The sequence below is a fragment of the Henckelia pumila genome, chromosome 3 (genome assembly GCF_033568475.1).
Source record: "Henckelia pumila isolate YLH828 chromosome 3, ASM3356847v2, whole genome shotgun sequence".
Taxonomy (NCBI): domain Eukaryota; kingdom Viridiplantae; phylum Streptophyta; class Magnoliopsida; order Lamiales; family Gesneriaceae; genus Henckelia; species Henckelia pumila.
The window spans coordinates 64,445,585-64,466,939 of record NC_133122.1 but is presented as its reverse complement, the minus strand read 5'-3'; the positions used below and the strand labels follow the sequence as shown (position 1 = coordinate 64,466,939).

General features: G+C 41.9%; 1 protein-coding gene across 1 annotated transcript; it reads right to left on the bottom strand.

Annotated features, from left to right (window-relative positions):
• Positions 1-17,724: 17,724 nt before the first annotated feature.
• Positions 17,725-18,342, bottom strand: LOC140888895 (uncharacterized). The gene has a single exon (XM_073296596.1). The coding sequence runs from the start codon at positions 18,340-18,342 to the stop codon at positions 17,725-17,727; it is 618 nt and encodes a 205-aa protein (XP_073152697.1).
• Between the last annotated feature and the right edge of the window lie 3,013 nt (positions 18,343-21,355).

Genomic DNA, 21,355 nt, shown 5'->3' with positions numbered 1-21,355 from the left:
CCCTGGCACCACAGTAAACCCAGGTGATCTGTCACCCTGGTACTCGAACGCCCGTGGAAATTCACGAGCACTGTAAGTCCAGGTGATCCGCCACCCTGGCACCACTGTAAACCCAGGTGATCTACCACCCTGGTACTCAAACGCCCGTGGTAATTCACGAGCACTGTAAGTCCAGGTGATCCGCCACCCTGGCACCACTGTAAACCCAGGTGATCTACCACCCTGGTACTCAAACGCCCGTGGTAATTCAAGAGCGCGGTAAATCATTATCCACTAGACAATGAAAAAACAAATGGTTTTTCTTTAAACATTACAAGCTCATAACAAAGGGATAGGCAAGAATAAAAAGCTTTTTAGAATAAAGAAAAATCTGTCATTCAAATAAAGGAAAGATTACAGAAGGCAGCTTACAAAAAGTATCTACTGAAAAAGGAAAATCAAAGTCTATGGATTAAAATCTAGGGCAAGGCTGTTTTCTACTGAGGTTCTTCTCCCTTGCCCGTTGACCCGGAAGGCAGAGAAGCAATGGCCTGGTTAAGATCAGGAACCCCCTACTGAACTAACCCAGCCTCCTCGTATTGCGCTGAACAAAGATCAAAGCCTTGGGTAAAAAATTCAAAGGACCTATCTATTACTATTTTTTCGAACTCTTGAGAAGACAGGAAGGACTGTTTCCAGTCAGCCTCAGAACTCGACCGTGCCTCCAAAGCTTGTATAGTGTCCGAGGCCACGGAATGATACATATCTGCCTCGGTACGGGCCACGGTCAGCATAGCCTGCATTTTCTCTGCAGAGAGTCGGAGTCCTTCCGCCCTTTGCTGGGCTACACCATTTTCTTCATGGGTCCGGCGTAGGTCTCCCGACATCTCCTCTAGTTGGGACCGAAGGGATGCAATTTCCCTTGAGTACTGGTCCTGGGCATCTAATAGCTTCTTCCGCAACTCCTCCTGCACTTGAGTCACCTCCGCCCGCGAGCTCTCTACAGAAGAGCGCATCTCTGCTTCATGCATCTCCTGAATGCTGGCGGCTCGTATCCGGAGTTGGGTCATGTGCTCCTCGAAGGCATGACTTTTTTCTCTTTCCCGGTTAAGGGTAGAGTTCTTCTCCTCCAGGGCATTGGCCAGCATGCATAAACCATGTAAAGCGAATATGAATTAGAGTCGAGGAAAGAGAATGGTGGTAATAGAGTACGAGATCTAGACGCACCGTATAGGCATGAGAGATGCCTTCCGAGAACTTAGAGGTAACACCCCTCACCGACAGGGAAGTCCGTTCATCAGAAGACAACAAGCTTTGGACCGCAGCAGCCTTAGAGGAGGTAGTCCCTGTAAGGAAGAGGGGAAACCGCGAGTTCCAGGTAGAAGGCTCTACTCGGTTTCCCCAAGCACAACCCAAGTGCTCCATACTGGATGGTTGAGTGTCCCAACTCATCACCAGGGGCCTGTCTTGCTTAACGGCATCCTCCGCGTCAGATAGAATGATCATATCTGGTTCCCGAGTAGCTTTTCTCTTACGCTGAGACAAGGGTATCACGTCCTCCAAGTCCTCGACGGACAAAGACAGCTGCATCTGAGATTCCGACTGGGGAGCAGTCAATCCCATATCTCGGCATTCGGAGACCCCCTGGGCCGTAAGAAGGGGAGAAGCACCGGGCAGGATAGTCTGGACCGGGAGAATAGTTGCAGAGACAGGCGGACGCTGGGGGCCGGGTAAGATAGAGCGGCTCTCTTCTTCTTCCCGGGCTTTTTTCCTCTTCTCAGCCAAAGCTTGGGCTTTGGCTTTAGCGGCTTGCCTCTCTGCAGCCCGGCAAGCAAACTCCTCCCTCATCATGTCGGACGAATCTACACCAAAAGAAGCATATCAATTCAAGATATTTAAAAAAAAAAAAAAAAAGGTGGGTAGCACAAATTACCAGGTTGAGCTCCCGGGGCACCATATGCATCAATCACCTGGTTAAGGGGATCTTCCACCCGGGTACTCAACCCGTAGGCTATCATGTTCTCGTGTGTTAAAAGGACATGAGAAGAAAAGTTTTTATTGCCCACTAAGGCCAGGCTGCGAACATAAGGCTCCTCGACTTTATAATGGTCAGGGAGCTCATGTTGCGGGGGAAGACTGGACAGGAACCCGGTCCTAAAGACAAAAGGCACCGGGGGACGGATGAAAAAATACCTTTCTTTCCATCCCTTCAAAGAAGAGGGAATATCAGTAAGAAAACGGGCGTTTAGCCGGGCAGCTAGGGAAAAGGCCCCTTCGTTGTATCGGCAGGTAAAAAAATAATGAAGCACGAGAGGGGTGATAGCTAAATTATGCATTTTAAAAAGAATGTAGGTAGAGGACATAATGCGGAAGGAGTTGGGGTGGAATTGGTTGACAGGAACTCTGAAGAAATCGGCAACTGCCAGGTAGAAGGGAGGAATAGGAAATCGAAGACCACTGCGGATTTGGTCTCGAAAGAAGGTATAACAGCCTGCCGGAGGGGTGTCGGGGGTGCTCCCTGGTAACGGGCGGAATAGTGAATACGACAAGGGGATTTCCCCTGAACCACGTAATTCCTCCGCAGCACCTTGAGATAGAGTGCTGGGAAGATAAGTATACCAACCTAGGGCTGGAGGGGCAGAGAAAAGGGGCGTAGGGTTCTTAACTTTCTTCTTGCCTTTTCCCTTCATGTGGGAAATTGAAGCCGCGGAAGTTTTAGAACGGGAGGTTTTTCTAGAAAAACGCGGCCGGGGAGGAAGAGCAGAGGCGGAGCGAGCATCGCTCGAACTACCGCTTGGCACTTCATCTCTGGGCGAGCCTTTGGCATTCGCCCCAGAGGTGGAGGAGGTACCGGTAGACATAAGAGAAGAAGAAACTTACAGTTTAAAGAGCAAATAAGAAATGGCAAAGGAACGGGTGAGGGAAGCAGAAGAAAGGAGCGGAAATCCGGAAGACGATCGTGCAGGAAGAAAGACTGTGAGTAAAATAATGGGGGGTAATGCGGATTAAATACTCGAGAGGGCCAAAGCGATCTGAGTCGTTTGTTTTGAATTCAACGACACGGATGATAGTAGCGTGCTCCAGAAGCTGAAACGACCTCTGACAGAATCTCTGACATACGCAGTATGAAGCGGTTAGGGCTGACGTAAGGATAGGGTCATCGCTAGATCACCTGGGAGTGTGGTGATATCCTAGTAGGATACCCCGGGTGGCCAAAACCCCGGGTGGTCGGGACAGCGGAGCAGGTCCTAGCCCGACTATCTTTAGGGGGTGTGATGATATCCTAGTAGGATACCCCGGGTGGCCAAAACTCCGGGTGGTACCCTGCAAGCCGGGTGGTCGGGACAGCGGAGCAGGTCCTAGCCCGACTATCTTTAGGGAGTGTGATGATATCCTGGTAGGATACCCCGGGTGGCCAAAACCCCGGGTGGTACCCTGCAAGCCGGGTGGTCGGGACAGCGGAGCAGGTCCTAGCCCGACTATCTTTAGGGAGTGTGATGATATCCTAGTAGGATACCCCGGGTGGCCAAAACCCCGGGTGGTACCCTGCAAGCCGGGTGGTTGGGACAGCAAAGCAGGTCCTAGCCCGAATATCTTTAGGGAGTGTGATGATATAACCCGGGGAGTATAAGCACTCGGGAGACCCCGGGAGGTCCGGGTGGCTAGAAAACAGCCACGTCTGCTTAGAGTGTGCCAGAAGCAAATCCCCGACCAAATCATTATGGACCATGCTCTAACGGAGTGGGCTTTTTCCTGGAACTACGGATGTCTAAATCACACGTGATGGCCGTCCCATCACCCTGAAAGCCGTCAGTCAGCCCATACCCAGTAATCATTGAAAGCCCAAGGGGTCCATTATAAAAGCAAGAGATTACTCGCTTTCAAAGGACAACGAGAATTCACCCATCTTTTTCGCCCGAAAGTTTTCTCATCTCCGGGTAGTCATTTTGTGATAATCGCATCAGTTATTTTTATTTTTGTTTAAATATATTAATTATTGCTATTTATTTGAAGTATGCATGCCTAACAAATTAAGTACAAACCAACAAAGTCTTTCTTACCCATTTATCAAGTCTTCCAAGAATAGACCAGACAGGGATCGTTTAAAACATGTAGTTGGATTATTAATGCTTAATTTTGTAAAATGTATGCCAATATTTCTTATTTTCTTTTCACACGCACATGCATATACAATAATTTGTGTATATATATGATGTAGCCAAAAATTTATCTGCTCGCACGGAGTATAGTGAAAATAGTGACTTTGAAGAGCACGTTCCTCCTTTAAGTGATTTAGACACCCCCTTTCCGCGTGATTCGGAGAGTCCGACCCCCTTAAAAAATGTTAGTAAACTTGACTATTGTGAAAGGAGTAGATCCGGAGATTTATCGGAGGGGTTTGAGTGTGTATTGGGAAATTCGAAAATTTCAACCTCATGCGAGAAACTTGACATATTGACAAAACATATTATGAAAATTCCGAAAAAAGAAGATTCTTGTCAGTGCCCTCCTGCGGGATATTTCGCCGTTTACTTGGAGTATTTTAATTATGGGTTTTCTCTTCCTCCTAATGCCATTTTGAAAAAAATTGTTTGTAGGCTTGGTGTGAGTTTTAGTCAGTTGACACCAGGGGCTATCCTTGTATTTTCATGTTTTCTCCGTAGAATGAGCGAAATTCAATTGATTCCGACTGCAGAACTATTTTTCTCGCTCTTCGTGGTGCATCGTTCTATGCCCGACCCTTATATTTATTTTCAACCTCGTGTGGACTGTAAATTTTTATCCCGTTTTTTGTCTCCAAAGAGTGCGTGGAGATCGGAGTTTTTTTACGTTTGGGATTATAGTGGGGGGTTCCCACGAGTTGGAGTCCGGGGCCTAGAAAAATCATACTTGGTAAAACTCATCACACTTTGCAGCTTGACTGTCGATCCTTAGGTCTTTTTGATGAACTAGTCGATCCTAGGAGTTTGGTTCCTACTGGTAATGCTTTGTCCAAGTTGAATTTTGATAACTGTATTTTGCGTCTTCTTGGGATTCTTCTACTCGTGTTAATTTAAAATTTATTAAATTTATTTATTGATCATTCTCTCTTTTCTCTTTGTGTTTGTTTGTAGGTGACAAAATAAGTTTGGCGGAGGTTCGCGCTCGCATAGAGAAAAACGAGAAGACTTCGCCAAAGATGTTGAGAAAAGAGTCACCAATGGATCGAGGTAATCATAATTCCCAAGGGATTTCAAGGAGGAGGAATTCTCCCGGGACATCCGATCGTGTCAATCGTTCTGGTCCTCCATCTAGAAATACTGACGCTCGGGACCGAAGGAATGGTGGTAGAAGAAATGATGCTGATCGTGATACCCGTATTAGGGAGAATGATAATGGTAGAATAAATCCAAAAAGAAGACGTGATGATGAACGAACAGTTCCTCCCGACACCCGTGAGGGTCGCCACTTGTTCTTGGAGGGTGTGAATCATAGGAATAATGCTGGCTTTTTTTGGGATTTGAAGGATCCAGAGATTGGTTGGAGAACCGGAGCTAATCTCATTGGAGATCACGATAGGTTGCATCTACTGCCTCAGCCTACCGAAGTATTAACTCGGTCTCTTGCCTCGTCTGCCTTCCAGGTATATTATTATATGTTTGTTACTTGTTATGATTTTTATGTAGTAAATAATACTCTTTATCTATGGGTGTTTACAGATTTTATCGCTTGCTCACACTTTTCAATTTCGAGAAGAGAGGTCTCAAAATTCCGGGAAAAAATTTGATGACGAGCTGACATCCTTAAGGGGTGAGTGCCAAAGACTTGGCGAGGAAAACACTAAGGCTCAAGATGATTTTCTCACGTCGCAAAAGGAACTTGAAGAAAAATCCAAAAAGTACGATGCCTTGTGCAAGGAGATGGAGCAACTTAAGGGGAAATATTCCCATGAATCGAAGACCGGAGAGAAATTTCTCAACTCGACAGTAGGCAAGAGTCTTTTGCGAATTACCGGAGAAAAAGCGATTGAAGGCTATCGAGCATCCACAGCTTTTAGAGATGAAGTGATTCAGCGGGCGATTGTTATTCATGATGAAGTTGTAGTGGATTGTCGCAAAGAACTACGGAAAACACAATTAGTTCCGGAGGAAATTATTATAAAGATTTACCCTAAAATTCCGGAGCCTAGGACTGCATCTGAAAGAGTTGAAGATGACTTAGACCCAGCCTTAGTAAATTTATTGGGAGGTCTGGGTGATGAGGAGATGATCGAAGCTTTGCGTTTGAATTTTTAGCTTATACAATCAATAATGACGGTGTGTGTCGAAGCTACATGGAGACTACTCTTTGGAGCCATGGAGCAGTTTAGCTTTATTATTTCTTGCCACTTTTGGGCAAAATTTTTTTGTAACAAAGTCAAAGTCATAGACTTTGTCTGTTCTTTTTGAGTAAGTAAGTAGTTGGTGGAGGAGCAAAGGAAAAACAATAATTCCTTTATATATATATATTCAATTTTGTCGATTATCATATCTCTTTTGCATTTTGAATTTTCTATTGCATACTTGTTTGATGAATAAAATACTATCGCTTTAATATTGGAGTACTTGGGAGGGGATCAGTCTCCCAAGATTTTGTCTCATGGGGAAGTCCTAAACCCACTTAGTACGTGGTGAGGTATCCCGGGACTTGTAATGTTATTATTTCGTCTTGACCTCTTACAGCGTCATAATTTCAAATGTCCCATGGGGCTGGCCAAGCCTATTATTGTTGTGATTTTTTTTTTATGATTGCTAGGGTCTATGACATTTATATCGTAAGTAAGCGTTAGTATAGGAGAGGAGATATGATAAGCTTTCGACAAAGTGACTGCTTGTAAAACAAAATAATCATATTAGTTGAAAACTACATAACAAAATTGTAGTATCAAAACATAAAAAAAATATGCTAGTAACAAAAAAGGTAGATTTAGCCTATTATTGGCGAGAGTTGCAGTTTATGCATAAAACTTCTTCAGGTTGGCCACGTTCCAAGGTCTGGGAAGTATTCTTCCATTTGAATGTTGGAGGCGATATGTTCCCATCTTCACAATCTCAATTACTTTGTACGGGCCTTCCCATTTTGGGTCTAATTTACCCACAGACTTCAAGATGTCGGATTTTCTCAAGACCAGGTCTCCTACTTGGAAAGATCTTGGTTTGACTCTGTCATTATATGCTTTAGTCATACAAGCTCGATATCTCTCGGCTCGTGTCGAAGCTTCATCTCTCTGTTCATCCACCAAGTCCAATGAAATTCGGAGGGCTTGGTCATTCCCAGATGAAGTGTACTGTTTCACTCGCCATGATTGCTCTCCAATTTCGGCAGAAGCCACAGCTTCCGCTCCGTAGGCCAGGTTGAAAGGAGATTCTCCAATTGAAGAGCGTGGAGTGGTTCGATATGCCCATAGAACACTTGGCAACTCATCCACCCATTTTCCTTTGGCATTGCCTAGGCGTGTTTTGAGGTGCTGTAGTGTAACACCCGAAATTTTTAATACGTAAACTCGCATGCATAATTAGGGATTTTATTTATTTAGAATTTTAGATTATGGGCTAAATAATTATGTGAAATTATTTGTGCATGTTTTAAGTTATTTTAAGCATTTAACCCATAATTAGTGATTTTCATGATTTATGAAAATTTAATTGTTTTGATCGCGGAGACGGGACCGTGGACGGACGAGATACCAAAATATTTAGCCAAAAATATTTTATGAGTTCTATGAGCCTTAAAATAATATTTTAAGATATTTTGTCAAAAAAATTTTAGTATTTATTTATATATTTAATTAAGGGTTGATTTTTAGTCAAAATTAGTCCCTTTATTGACTTTTATTAAATTTTAAAATTATCCTATATTAATATTTCGAGATTTGAGATATTTTATCAGATTGTTATTTTTATTTAAGAGTTTAAAATATTTTGTTAAGGTATAATATCTTTATATTGAGTAATATCTATTATTATTCAATTATCTACCAATATTTTAAACCTAAATCACTCCCTAATCTATTCCCAAAACCCCATCAGCCGACAACCCTTCTTCTCCCATCCCAATCTTCAATATTTTCATCGGCTTCCCACAGAAAACTCCATAGCCTCGTTTGTTCAAGCTTCAAGTTAGGTTGTTCGTCGTCCCGTCGTCCCGGAATCGTCACCTTCGCCTTTTTTTTCTCTTCAAACATCGGTGAAAGGCATGTTTTTCTTCCAAATTTTCATACCTATCAGATATTATAGAGTGTGTATTGTGTAGCATCGATTTTTCTTCAAATTTTCAGATTTAAGGATCGGTTTTGATGTTCATGACATGTTTATGCATTTGTTTGATCATGACTCACGTTTTCTTCCAACATGGTACGACCAACTGCTGGTGCATGTCTAGGTGGGTGTGTTAGGGTCCCTAGGGTCGAGATTGGTCAGGTTTTATGGGTGTAACAGGCTGGAACCGAAGCCATCTATTTCTGATGCGCAACAGGTTGCAGTTTGAGCGGTTTTAGGAGAATGGTTCGTGTGCACTGTTGAAGACGATTTTGAGGGTGATTCCAATTGGGTTAGAACCCCAAGACCTTGGGGAAGGTTGTACAGGTAATTTTTCCGGCCGGTGGTTGCCGGAGATGAGCGGACGAATGGCCTGAAGCCTCTGGTCGCGTTCTGCGCGTGAGCAGAAACTAGGGGTAGATTGTTTTGGGTCGTTCTCCCTCTACAGAGATCCGTTTGAGGTAAAATTTGTGGGGTTAGAACCGTCTTGATTTATTAAGTATGGGCGGTAGTTTCATGGCCAAAGGTGTCCGGAGCAGGCAGCACGGTTAGTTTTTCTAAAGCCGCTCAGGGCTGCTCACGGCCGCAGCACAAGGGGAGATAGAGTTTTGGGTTTTAGGTTTCTAGGTGCTTTCCGGTCGGGTCATTGGTCCGGGTCGGTTTCAGTAAGTCATGGGTCAAGTCTAGTGGGTCCGGGTCCGGGTTAAGTTAGTCGGGCTCGGGTATTTTATTTTTAAGTTAATTATTAAGTTAAAGTGTTTTAATTGGGCAATGGGCTACATTTAAGTTTCTTAATGGGCTTGAATAATTATTTTAAGTTAGTCCAATAATTTTTATGGGCTTTGGAGCCCACGGAAATTATTGGGCCAGTCTTTGGGCTTTTATGCCCATTGGGCCAGATTAAGTTGTTATTGGGCCAAGTATGTGCTAATGAGCTTTAATTGATTTATTGGGCTTAGAAAGGTGTTAATGGGCTTAAGTATGTTAATGGGCCAGTCTCAATATTAATGGGCCAAAATTTAAGAAAATGGGCTTGAGTGTTAGGGCCAGCAGTTCAGTACAACCCATGAGAAATTGCATGTGTCCTGAATATATATTTAATTATTTTTATGCATGGAAGTTATTTTTTATATTTATATGTTAGTATGAAATTAAATTAAATATATATGAAGGACACACATTTTATTTAAGTACATGCATTCATGAAATAATTTTTATGCATGATTTAATGTTTAAGGTTGAGCAAAAGAAAATATTTTATGTTGGAAGTTGAAGTAGTGTGACAATTTAAGGGGGACTCGTCCCCATATGTGAACTATTGAAGGGCAGTTTATTGCCAATTTAAGAGGTGATTTGTCACCGCCACGTACGTTGGTTTCCACGCTGATCAGTATTTAATGTATGATTTAAGGTTACACTATGGATACAACCATGCGATGTTAGAAAATACTTTGCTCAACAATGTTTATGTATTATTATGATATTCAAGTTTAATTTAAGTTTATGTTATGTTCATGATATTTTAAGCATGCTCATTCATGTATATGTTATGTATTAGTATTAAAGTGATTTAAATTATTTTAAACCCTTGTTATGTTAGCATGTTGGGCCTCTAGGCTCACTACACTGGTATGGTGCAAGTGAGTACGTAGAGGACATAGTACCCACCGGAGGCGAGGACATATGAGTGGACATGCAGTGATCCCCCGCGGCCGTCGTCTGAGTCTTTATGATTATGTTTTTATGGAATATTAAACATGTCGTTCTTTTTATTCATTTTCAGTGGTTGGTACTAGTACATATTTTTATTGAAATATTTTCAATGCATGCAAACTTTTATTTAATTGTTTAGAACAACATTTTTATTTAATGCATGACTCAGACATTTAATTTATTAAATGTTGCATTTTATTTGAGCTATTTTTAAATCTGTTTATTTTTGTGCATATATGTATGGGAATGTATGTACATCTATTTTAATTAGTATTTTAAATATAAAAAAAAAATTCCGCATTTATTAGTATTAGATGCTTCAATTGGTATCAGAGACGCGTTCTTGGTGGGGTCATCACTGCTATGCGAGCTCAGAAATCCATGCTACCGGTCTGTAAGTTTTAATTGCTTTTAGTATGATCTAGTAGTATCATGTTTAAGACTTAAGCATTTATGTTAGCAGAAAATTTTTAAGTACTTAGTTATGCATGTCGATTTACGTAAAGAAACATGTGGTGGATTACATTACCCAGTTCGAGAGAGGGTGTCGCTTCGTGCCTCTTATTGCTGAGTGTACCAGACAAGTTGAGACAGTTGTGGATGGATTGCGGGCTGATATCAAGCATGACGTTCGCATGTTGGATGTCACTACTTACGAGACGGCAGTTATCAGAGCATTGCGTTCTGAGGAAAGGAGACGAGAGATGCAGAGGTAACAGCAAGGCAAGAGGCAGTTCCAGCCAGGAGCTTATTGAACATCTTCGCAGCCTTCTGCGAAGAAGCAGTTTACTGGACCATATAAGGGCCCGAATCAGCAGGGACAACAGCAGAGGGGCGGGGCCCCTAAGACAGGAGTAGTTCCCTTGTGCCCATAGTGTCAGAGGCCTCACACAGGTCAGTGTTTGATCGGTTCCAACGTTTGCTACCACTGCAAGGAGCTAGGGAATGGGGCATACAACTGCCCAAGGAAGAAGAACACCATTGGGTGGGTGTTTTTCATGCAGGCTGAGGAGGCAGACCCAGATACCTCCTTAATCATCGGGAGAATTCTAGTAGGAGAAAACTCCACGTTTGCGTTGCTAGATTCAGGGGCTACGCATTAGTTTATCTCCCTAGCGTTTATCAGACGGATAGGCATCACACCTGAGATTGCCAACAATGGTTATGATTTCACTATGCCGTCAGGACAGATTATTACTACTTCTAGTGTCATCCGAGAGCTGGAGTTAGAGCTACAGGGACACTCCATTCGCGCAGATGTGGTGGTTTTGCCGTTGAGCGGATTTGATTTGATTTTGGGTATGGACTGGTTGACAGTCAATGGAGCTTCGATTGATTTTCGTCGGAGGACAGTGTCAGTGAAACCGCCGGAAGGAGACCCGTTTACTTTCCATGCATCTCAGAGCAGTGATTTTCCTCAGGTGATATCTCTTATTCAGGCGAGGAAGTTGTTGAGACGGGGTTGTCAGGGGTTTCTAGCAAGTATTGTCACGGCCTCAGAACCATCTAGCAGATCATTGTCAGAGATAGAGGTGGTTCGTGACTTTTCGGATGTTTTTTCGGAGGATGTTGCAGGAATTCCACCAGTGAGAGATGTGGAGTTCAGCATCGACTTAGTGCCAGACACCGTGCCTATCTCTAAGGCACCGTACAGACTTGCTCCTACCGAGATGAAAGAGTTGAAGGAGCAGATTCAGGAGTTATTAGAGAAAGGCTTTGTTCGTCCTAGTTTTTCTCCATGGGGAGCTCCGGTGTTATTTGTGAAGAAGAAGGATGGCGGTATGAGATTGTGCATCGATTATCGAGAGCTCAACAGGGTCACAGTGAAGAATAAGTACCCACTGCCGAGGATAGAGGATTTATTTGATCATTTGCAGGGAGCTTCAGTGTTCTCCAAGATCGACCTGCGATCTGGTTATCATCAGTTGCGAGTTAGAGATGCAGATGTGTCCAAGACTGCTTTCAGGACACGTTATGGGCATTACGAGTTCTTAGTGATGCCATTTGGGATGACCAATGCTCCAGCGGTTTTCATGGATCTCATGAACCGGGTATTTCAGCCGTATCTCGATCAGTTCATCATAGTCTTCATTGATGATATCTTGATCTACTCTAGGAGCATTGAGGAGCATAGGCAGCATCTACAGACAACCTTGCGGAATTTGAGGGAGCATTGTTTGTATGCCAAGTTCAGCAAGTGCGAGTTTTGGCTTGAGCAGGTGGCATTTCTTGGCCACATTATTTCGAGAGATGGGATTGCAGTGGATCAGTCGAAGGTTGAGGCGGTTCAGAATTGGGGGATTCCAAAGAATGCTTCGGAGATTCGCAGTTTCTTGGGTTTGGCAGGATACTATAGGAAGTTCATCAAGGGTTTTTCCTCTATTGCAGTACCCTTGACTTCCTTAACCAAGAAGAATGCGAAGTTTATTTGGAGTCCAGACTGTCAGAGGAGCTTCGGTCAGCTGAAGGAAGCACTCACTACCGCACCAGTTTTGGCAATGATAGTACCACACGAGGAGTTAGTGGTGTACACTGACGCGTCTAAGCTAGGTTTAGGCGCAGTACTTATGCAGTGTGGTAAGGTTATTGCTTATGCGTCGAGGCAGTTGAAGATTCACGAGCAGAACTACCTGACACATGATTTGGAGTTAGCAGCAGTGGTCTTCGCTTTGAAAATCTGGGGGCACTATCTGTATGGCGAGAAGTGCAAGATTTTCACGGATCATAAGAGCCTCAAGTACTTCTTCACTCAGAAGGAGTTAAACATGAGGCAACGGAGATGGTTGGAGTTAGTGAAGGATTACGACTGCGACATTAGCTACCAGCCAGGTAAGGCTAATGTAGTGGCCGATGCCTTGAGTTGGAAGTCGACAGTGGTATCATGTTTGACAGTGCAGTTACCACTGCAGAGCGAGATTCAGAGGTTTGATTTGGAGTTTTACTCGAGTGGTCATGCACCGAGCTTGTCAGTGTTGATGGTGCAACCGATTCTACGAGATCGGATCAGAGTTGGACAGACTACTGATGAGGAGTTACAACGTTGGAGGCAGAGAGATGAGGCCAAGGGTGGTCGTCTTTATACAGTTTTGGATGACATTGTTCAGTACCGTGGTAGGATGTGGGTACAGAATGTCGATCAGTTGAGAGCTGAGATTTTAGCAGAGGCTCACACATCTCCATACTCCATTCACCCCAGAAGTACGAAGATGTACAGAGATTTGCAGTTATTGTATTGGTGGACCGGGATGAAGAGAGACATCGGGAGAGTGGTGTCAGAGTGTTTGACTTGTCAGCGAGTCAAGGCAGAGCATCAGCGTCCAGCAGGACTTCTTAGACCTCTTCCTATTCTGGAATGGAAATGGGAGAACATTACGATGGACCTTGTAGTTGGCCTTCCGAGGAGTACTAGAGGGTGTACCGCTATTTGGGTGATCGTGGATAGACTCACCAAGTCAGCTCATTTTTTGCCTGTGAGGACTACCTACTCCTTGACACAGTATGCAGAGCTTTACATCAAGGAGATTGTTAGACTGCATGGCATACCTGTGTACATAGTATCAGACAGAGATCCGAGATTTACGTCTACGTTTTGGAAGAGTTTGCACACAGCATTGGGGGACTAGACTACTGTTCAGCACAGCTTTTTATCCCCAGACAGATGGTCAGTCAGAGAGAGTGATACAGATTCTTGAGGACTTACTGAGAGTCTGTGTCATCGATTTTCAGAGCTCGTGGGAGACTAGACTGCCATTAGTGGAGTTGACCTATAACAACAGTTTTCAGTCGTCTATAAGTATGGCTCCTTATGCAGCATTGTATGGGAGGAGATGCAGATCTCCTGTGCATTGGGATGAGGTTGGTGAGAGGATTTTACTGGGTTCTGAGATCGTGCAGCAGACAGCTGACATTGTGACTCAGATTCGGAATCGCATGAGGACTGCTCAGAGTCGTCAGAAAAGTTATGCAGATACTCGACGACGAGATTTGGAGTTCGCAGTAGGTGATCACGTGTTTCTGAGAGTGTCACCTATGGAGGGAGTGGTACGATTTGGCCGGAGAGGGAAGCTTAATCCGAGATATATAGGGCCATTCGAGATCTTGGAGAGAGTTGGCACGTTGGCCTACCGTTTAGCTCTACCGCCAAGGCTTGCAGCAGTGCACAACATTTTTCATGTATCCATGCTTCGAAGATATGTCTCTAACCCGTCGCATGTGTTGGATTTTGAGCCTCTTCAGTTGACACCGGAGTTAGCATTGAGGAGAGGCCTATACGGATCTTGGCTAGGGAGGAGCGCAGATTGAGGACGTGGGTCATACTGATGGCCAGAGTCCAGTGGCTGAATCACTCGGAGGAGGAAGCTACTTGGGAGACCGAGGCAGACATGAGGACTCGCTTCCCGGAGTTGTTTGGGTACGTACTTTAATTTCGAGGACGAAATCCAATTTAAGGGGGGGAGAATTGTAACACCCGGAATTTTTAATACGTAAATTCGCATGCATAATTAGGGATTTTATTTATTTAGAATTTTATATTATGGGTTAAATAATTATGTTAAATTATTTGTGCATGTTTTAAGTTATTTTAAGCATTTAACCCATAATTAGTGATTTTCATGATTTATAGAAATTTAATTGTTTTGATCGCGGAGACAGGACCGTGGACGGATGAGATACCAAAATATTTAGCCAAAAATATTTTATGAGTTCTATGAGCCTTAAAATAATATTTTAAGATATTTTGTCAAAAAAATTTTAGTATTTATTTATATATTTAATTAAGGGTTGATTTTTAGTCAAAATTAGTCTCTTTATTGACTTTTATTAAATTTTAAAATTATCCTATATTAATATTTCGAGATTTGAGATATTTTATCAGATTGTTATTTTTATTTAAGAGTTTAAAATATTTTGTTAAGGTATAATATCTTTATATTGAGTAATATCTATTATTATTCAATTATCTACCAATATTTTAAACCTAAATCACTCCCTAATCTATTTCCAAAACCCCATCAGCCGACAACCCTTCTTCTCCCACCCCAATCTTCAATCTTTTCATCGGCTTCCCACAGAAAACTCCATAGCCTCGTTTGTTCAAGCTTCAAGTTAGGTTGTTCGTCGTCCCGGAATCGTCACCTTCGCCTTTTTTTTCTCTTCAAACATCGGTGAAAGGCATGTTTTTCTTCCAAATTTTCGTACCTATCAGATATTATAGAGTGTGTATTGTGTAGCATCGATTTTTCTTCAAATTTTCAGATTTAAGGATCGGTTTTGATGTTCATGACATGTTTATGCATTTGTTTGATCATGACTCACGTTTTCTTCCAACATGGTACAACCAACTGCTGGTGCATGTCTAGGTGGGTGTGTTAGGGTCCCTAGGGTCGAGATTGGTCAAGTTTTATGGGTGTAACAGGCTGGAACCGAAGCCATCTATTTCTGATGCGCAACAGGTTGCAGTTTGAGCGGTTTTAGGAGAATGGTTCGTGTGCACTGTTGAAGACGAGTTTGAGGGTGATTCCAATTGGGTTAGAACCCCAAGACCTTGGGGAAGGTTGTACAGGTAATTTTTCTAGCCAGTGGTTGCCGGAGATGAGCGGCCAAACGGCCTGAAGCCTCTGGTCGCATTCTGCGCGTGAGCAGAAACTAGGGGTAGATTGTTTTGGTTCGTTCTCCCTCTACAGAGATCCGTTTGAGGTAAAATTTGTGGGGTTCGGGTTAAGTTAGTCGGGCTCGGGTATTTTATTTTTAAGTTAATTATTAAGTTAAAGTGTTTTAATTGGGCAATGGGCTACATTTAAGTTTCTTAATGGGCTTGAATAATTATTTTAAGTTAGTCCAATAATTTTTATGGGCTTTGGAGCCCACGAAAATTATTGGGCTAATCTTTGGGCTTTTAGGCCCATTGGGCCAGATTAAGTTGTTATTGGGCCAAGTATGTGCTAATGAGCTTTAATTGATTTATTGGGCTTAGAAAGGTGTTAATGGGCTTAAGTATGTTAATGGGTCAGTCTCAATATTAATGGGCCAGAATTTAAGAAAATGGGCTTGAGTGTTAGGGCCAGCAGTTCAGTACAACCCATGAGAAATTGCATGTGTCCTGAATATATATTTAATTATTTTTATGCATGGAAGTTATTTTTTATATTTATATGTTAGTATGAAATTAAATTAAATATATATGAAGGACACACATTTTATTTAAGTACATGCATTCATGAAATAATTTTTATGCATGATTTAATGTTTAAGGTTGAGCAAAAGAAAATATTTTATGTTGGAAGTTGAAGTAGTGTGACAATTTAAGGGGGACTCGTCCCCATATGTGAACTATTGAAGGGCAGTTTACTGCCAATTTAAGAGGTGATTCGTCACCGCCACGTACGTTGGTTTCCACGCTGATCAGTATTTAATGTATGATTTAAGGTTACACTATGGATACAACCATGCGATGTTAGAAAATACTTTGCTCAACAATGTTTATGTATTATTATGATATTCAAGTTTAATTTAAGTTATGTTATGTTCATGATATTTTAAGCATGCTCATTCATGTATATGTTATGTATTAGTATTAAAGTGATTTAAATTATTTTAAACCCTTGTTATGTTAGCATGTTGGGCCTCTAGGCTCACTACACTGGTATGGTGCAGGTGAGTACGTAGAGGACATAGTACCCACCGGAGGCGAGGACATATGAGTGGACATGCAGTGATCCTCCGCGGCCGTCGTCTGAGTCTTTATGATTATGTTTTTATGGAATATTAAACATGTCGTTCTTTTTATTCATTTTCAGTAGTTGGTACTAGTACATATTTTTATTGAAATATTTTCAGTGCATGCAAACTTTTATTTAATTGTTTAGAACAACATTTTTATTTAATGCATGACTCAGACATTTAATTTATTAAATGTTGCATTTTATTTGAGCTATTTTTAAATCTGTTTATTTTTGTGCATATATGTATGGGCATGTATGTACATCTATTTTAATTAGTATTTTAAATAAAAAAAAATTCCGCATTTATTAGTATTAGATGTTTCATGTAGAATGGTCCGGTTGGTGACCTCGGTTTGCCCATTTGCTTGAGGATTCCCTACAGAAGTGAAAAATTGCTTGATAAAGAGTCCTTTGCACCAGTCTTTTATCTTCGCTCCAGATAAATGAGTTCTATTGTCTGAAACCAAGGTTTGAGGAATGCCAAATCTGCATATTATATTCTTCCATAAGAAATTGATTACATCTCTCTCGGATATTTTGGCCAATGGTTCAGCTTCGACCCATTTGGTGAAATAATCCACAGCTACTATCAGAAATTTTCTTTGTCCGGTAGCAGGAAGAAAAGGACCTACCAAATCCATTCCCTATTGAGCAAAAGGTAGAGAACTTTCCAGGGGCTGTAAGATTGTAGCCGGCTGGTGATGGAAGTTAGCATGCTCTTGACATGCATGACAATGTTTTGCTAACTCAATAGCGTCTTGCTTCATCGTTGGCCAAAAGTACCCTTGGCGCAATTCTTTCCCCGCGAGAGCTCTGCCAGCTAAGTGATTTCTACATATTCCTTTATGAATTTCACGGAGCACATAGTTTCCCTTAGCTGGCGTTAGACACTTTAGGTAAGGTGAAGAGAAACCTCTTTTATACAGTTCTCCGTCAATGATCGTGAACCGAGCAGCTCTCACTCTAAGTTTTCGAGCTTCGACTTGGTTAGCAGGTAGTTTCTCCTGCTTCAAATAGTCGATTATTTCATCTTTTCAACTAGGTTCTTCGCTGTCAGCACAGAAGATTGTAACATCACTTCCATCAGTTTTTTTCTTGCCATAAGTTAGGAATGTAATTTCCCTATTATCAATGTTGGCCAAGGAGCTTGCTAACTTGGAAAGGCGGTCTGCTGACTCATTTTCCCCTCTAGGTATCTGTTTTATATCATAGTTGTCTAAACGCGATAGAAGCTCATTCACTTGAGTGAGGTATTCAAGCATTTTATCTTCCTTCGCTTCATAATTTCCATTAACCTGACTGACGATAAGTTGGGAGTCACTGTGTATCGTCAGTCTTTTTGCTCCGACCGATAGGGCCAATTTAATTCCCATGATGAAAGCTTCATATTCTGCCTCATTATTCATAGCAGGGAATAGAAATTTGACGGCATATTGAAATTTATCTCCCTGTGGGCTCTCCACAACTATACCTGCACCGCTTCCTATAGAGGCTGATGACCCGTCGACATAAACCATCCATGTCTGGGTGGAGCTTTCTTCTTGAGTTACTGTCATCTCTACTAGAAAATCAGCCAGAATTTGTGCTTTAATCGCTGGACGCGGGCGATATTCAATTCCATATTGGCTTAGTTCAACAGCCCACTTAACCATTCTTCCTGATGCTTCAGGACTCGAGATAATTTGCTTGAGAGGATGATTGGTGAGTACAATTATTGGATGAGATTGAAAGTAAGGACGTAGTTTTCTCGCTGCAGTTACCAAAGCCAGTGCCAGTTTCTCGATCTTTGTATATTTTAATTCTGCTCCGTGTAAAGTTCGACTGATATAATAAACTAGTTTGTGCTCACGTCCTACTTCAGAGACCAATACTGCACTTACCGCCTCCGCGGATATTGCCAGATAAATCAACAGGGTGTTGGAAAACTGTGTTCAGATCAATTAGAATTGATACCCGGTGCAGCAGAAGTTTAAAAATTTATTTTATTAATATGGAACGATTCCATATCTGGGTATCAAAACTTTTACCATTAAATTTGTGTAAGTAAAATAAATAATCACTATTAAATATTTTACCTTTGTCAAGCAAAAGCTTGATTGTGGACTCCAACAGAATTTAATCTGCTCTTCTTGTAAATCCCGGGAACTGATGGCGTCACGATCTTTCTCCGGAATTAGGTCCACGAATGGAAAACAGAAACCCTCTGATTGACTGCACTAGAAATCAATCAGAAGTTTGCGTAGAGAATAAACAGATATGATCTATTAATTCAGAATTGTAATTTTTCACAAAAATCACAAGACTGAATTTTCTCCGAAAAGGGACAAGGATTTTCGAAAAATCCTTAGAAAGTAATATGTGTGTGTTCGAAAATTTGATGAATCAATTCTCCTCAATTTTCGAAACCACTACATGTATTTATAGATAATTTCTAGTTATAATTGTATCAGGACTCTAACTCCTTAAAGCCCACAATCCATAACTTAAGCCCAACAAGCCAAGCCCGTTGTTATAGAAATTAATATAAAATTCATCGTGACTCCGATTGATAAACTGATTTCACCAATGTGCACAGAAACCATTTCTGCATCTTTTAGAGTCAAGATAATTTTTCTGAATCCGAATTCAGTGATTTCCAAAAATGTCCATCTCTATGTCATTTTAGGAAATCTCACTCCCTTTAGTTAAGAAGTCCAACTTCTCTTTCATTAAATTTAACTCTTTAAATTTAACTATCTCTACGGGGTTTTAGTAATCTATTACTTGTGTAACCCTCAATGGTTCAGGAATACAGCTAGCCGTGGGCTCACAACTCCTTGTGACTCGGAACAATAATTTCCGACTTACCCATCGAATCATGGTAAGAGCGCCTAGCAACATCGCCCCATGATTTCCTAGGTATTACTGATAGTGCTTGCAAGAACCAGTAGATTTTGGTTAGCGTACAGTACGGTCCCTTCATCCATATATCCCGATCGAATCAACAACCATTGGTGCATCGAGAGTCGTTCGAGATTCGATAACTATGCATAACATCTCGGAGATCAAATAGTGACATCGCATGTGTTACTAGGATAACCCATTAACCTAAAACACATCATGTACTCTGGCCAGAGATTCGTCACACTAATATCTCCTCAGATCGCATAGGATATCCACACTCGCAAGTATGTGGTGAATCCTTGACAACAAAGCATCGACTCCTATATGTGTCATAACTGTACCCAATCCCAACACCTGATGACCCCAATAGAGTCGGTAAACGAGTCAAAGTACAGTACTAGCATATAGAGTCTCAATGATGTTTCAAGTAATAAGGACTAATGGTGTACAACCAAAACCGCGGACTTTATCCACTCGATAAGTGATAACCACTTGAAAAGTCCGAATAGGGTAGTTCGATCATTCATCATATGAATATCCATTTGCATGCTTTGAACATTTCTATGTTCCATACCAATGAAACGTGGTACTCGACATCGCAAATGCTAGTCTCAATCTCGAGCGATCCTTATCCTTATTTGCGGATGGCTCAATTGACTAGGAACTGTTTAGAATATACAGTGACTATAAGATGTGTTTCATAATATAACAATATGAAGAAAGATAAAGTCAATGCCATTATAAAAGTGTAAATTATATTAAACAAAAGATTGTTTTACATAGAGTCATAAAAGCCCTTAGCCACAAGTTGGCTAACCAGGCACCCACTCTTTCAATCTCCCACTTGCCCTAAAGCCAACTAGTCATACTACGTAATCCCATTGCTTCGCGATGTTTGTCAAACAATGGTCTTGGCAAGGGCTTAGTAAGCGGATCAGCGATATTGTCTGTAGAGGCCACTCTCTCGACACTGATGTCTCCTCTTTCCACGATCTCCCGGATGATGTGGTATTTCCTCAGTACGTGTTTGGACTTCTGATGAGACCTTGGTTTCTTTGCCTAAGCAACGGCACCCGTGTTGTCACAGTACACCGGGACTGGACCAACAGCTTCAGGAATTACACCCAACTCTTGGATGAATTTCCTTATCCAAACCGCCTCTTTAGCAGCAGCTGATGCTGCAATGTATTCTGCCTCAGTGGTGGAATCCGCTGTGGTGTCCTGCTTGGAACTCTTCCAAGAGACAGCACCGCCATTGAGCACGAATACAAATCCAGAGGTTGATTTCGAGTCATCCACGTCACATTGGAAGCTAGAGTCGGTATAGCCATCCAACTTCAATTCTCTCCCTCCATAAACCATGAACAAATTCTTAGTCCTTTGCAAGTACTTAAGAATATCCTTCACGGCTTTCCAATGCATTTGACCGGGATTGGCTTGGTATCTGCTCGTGACACTCAGAGCATAGGCTACATCCGGTCTGGTAGATATCATCCCATACATGATACTACCTATGGCTGACGCATATAGCACGTGTGTCATCTTCTCTATCTCTTCGTCAGTCTTGGGACACATAGACTTGGATAGAGAAACTCCATGACACATAGGTAGATGTCCTCTCTTGGACTCATCCATAGAAAACCTTTTCAATATGGTGTCGATGTAGGTTTGATTGAGTGATTCCTATCATTCTTTTAGATCTATCTCTATAGATCTGAATTCCTAGAATATAGGATGCCTCACCTAAATCCTTCATCGAGAATCTACCTGATAACCATATCT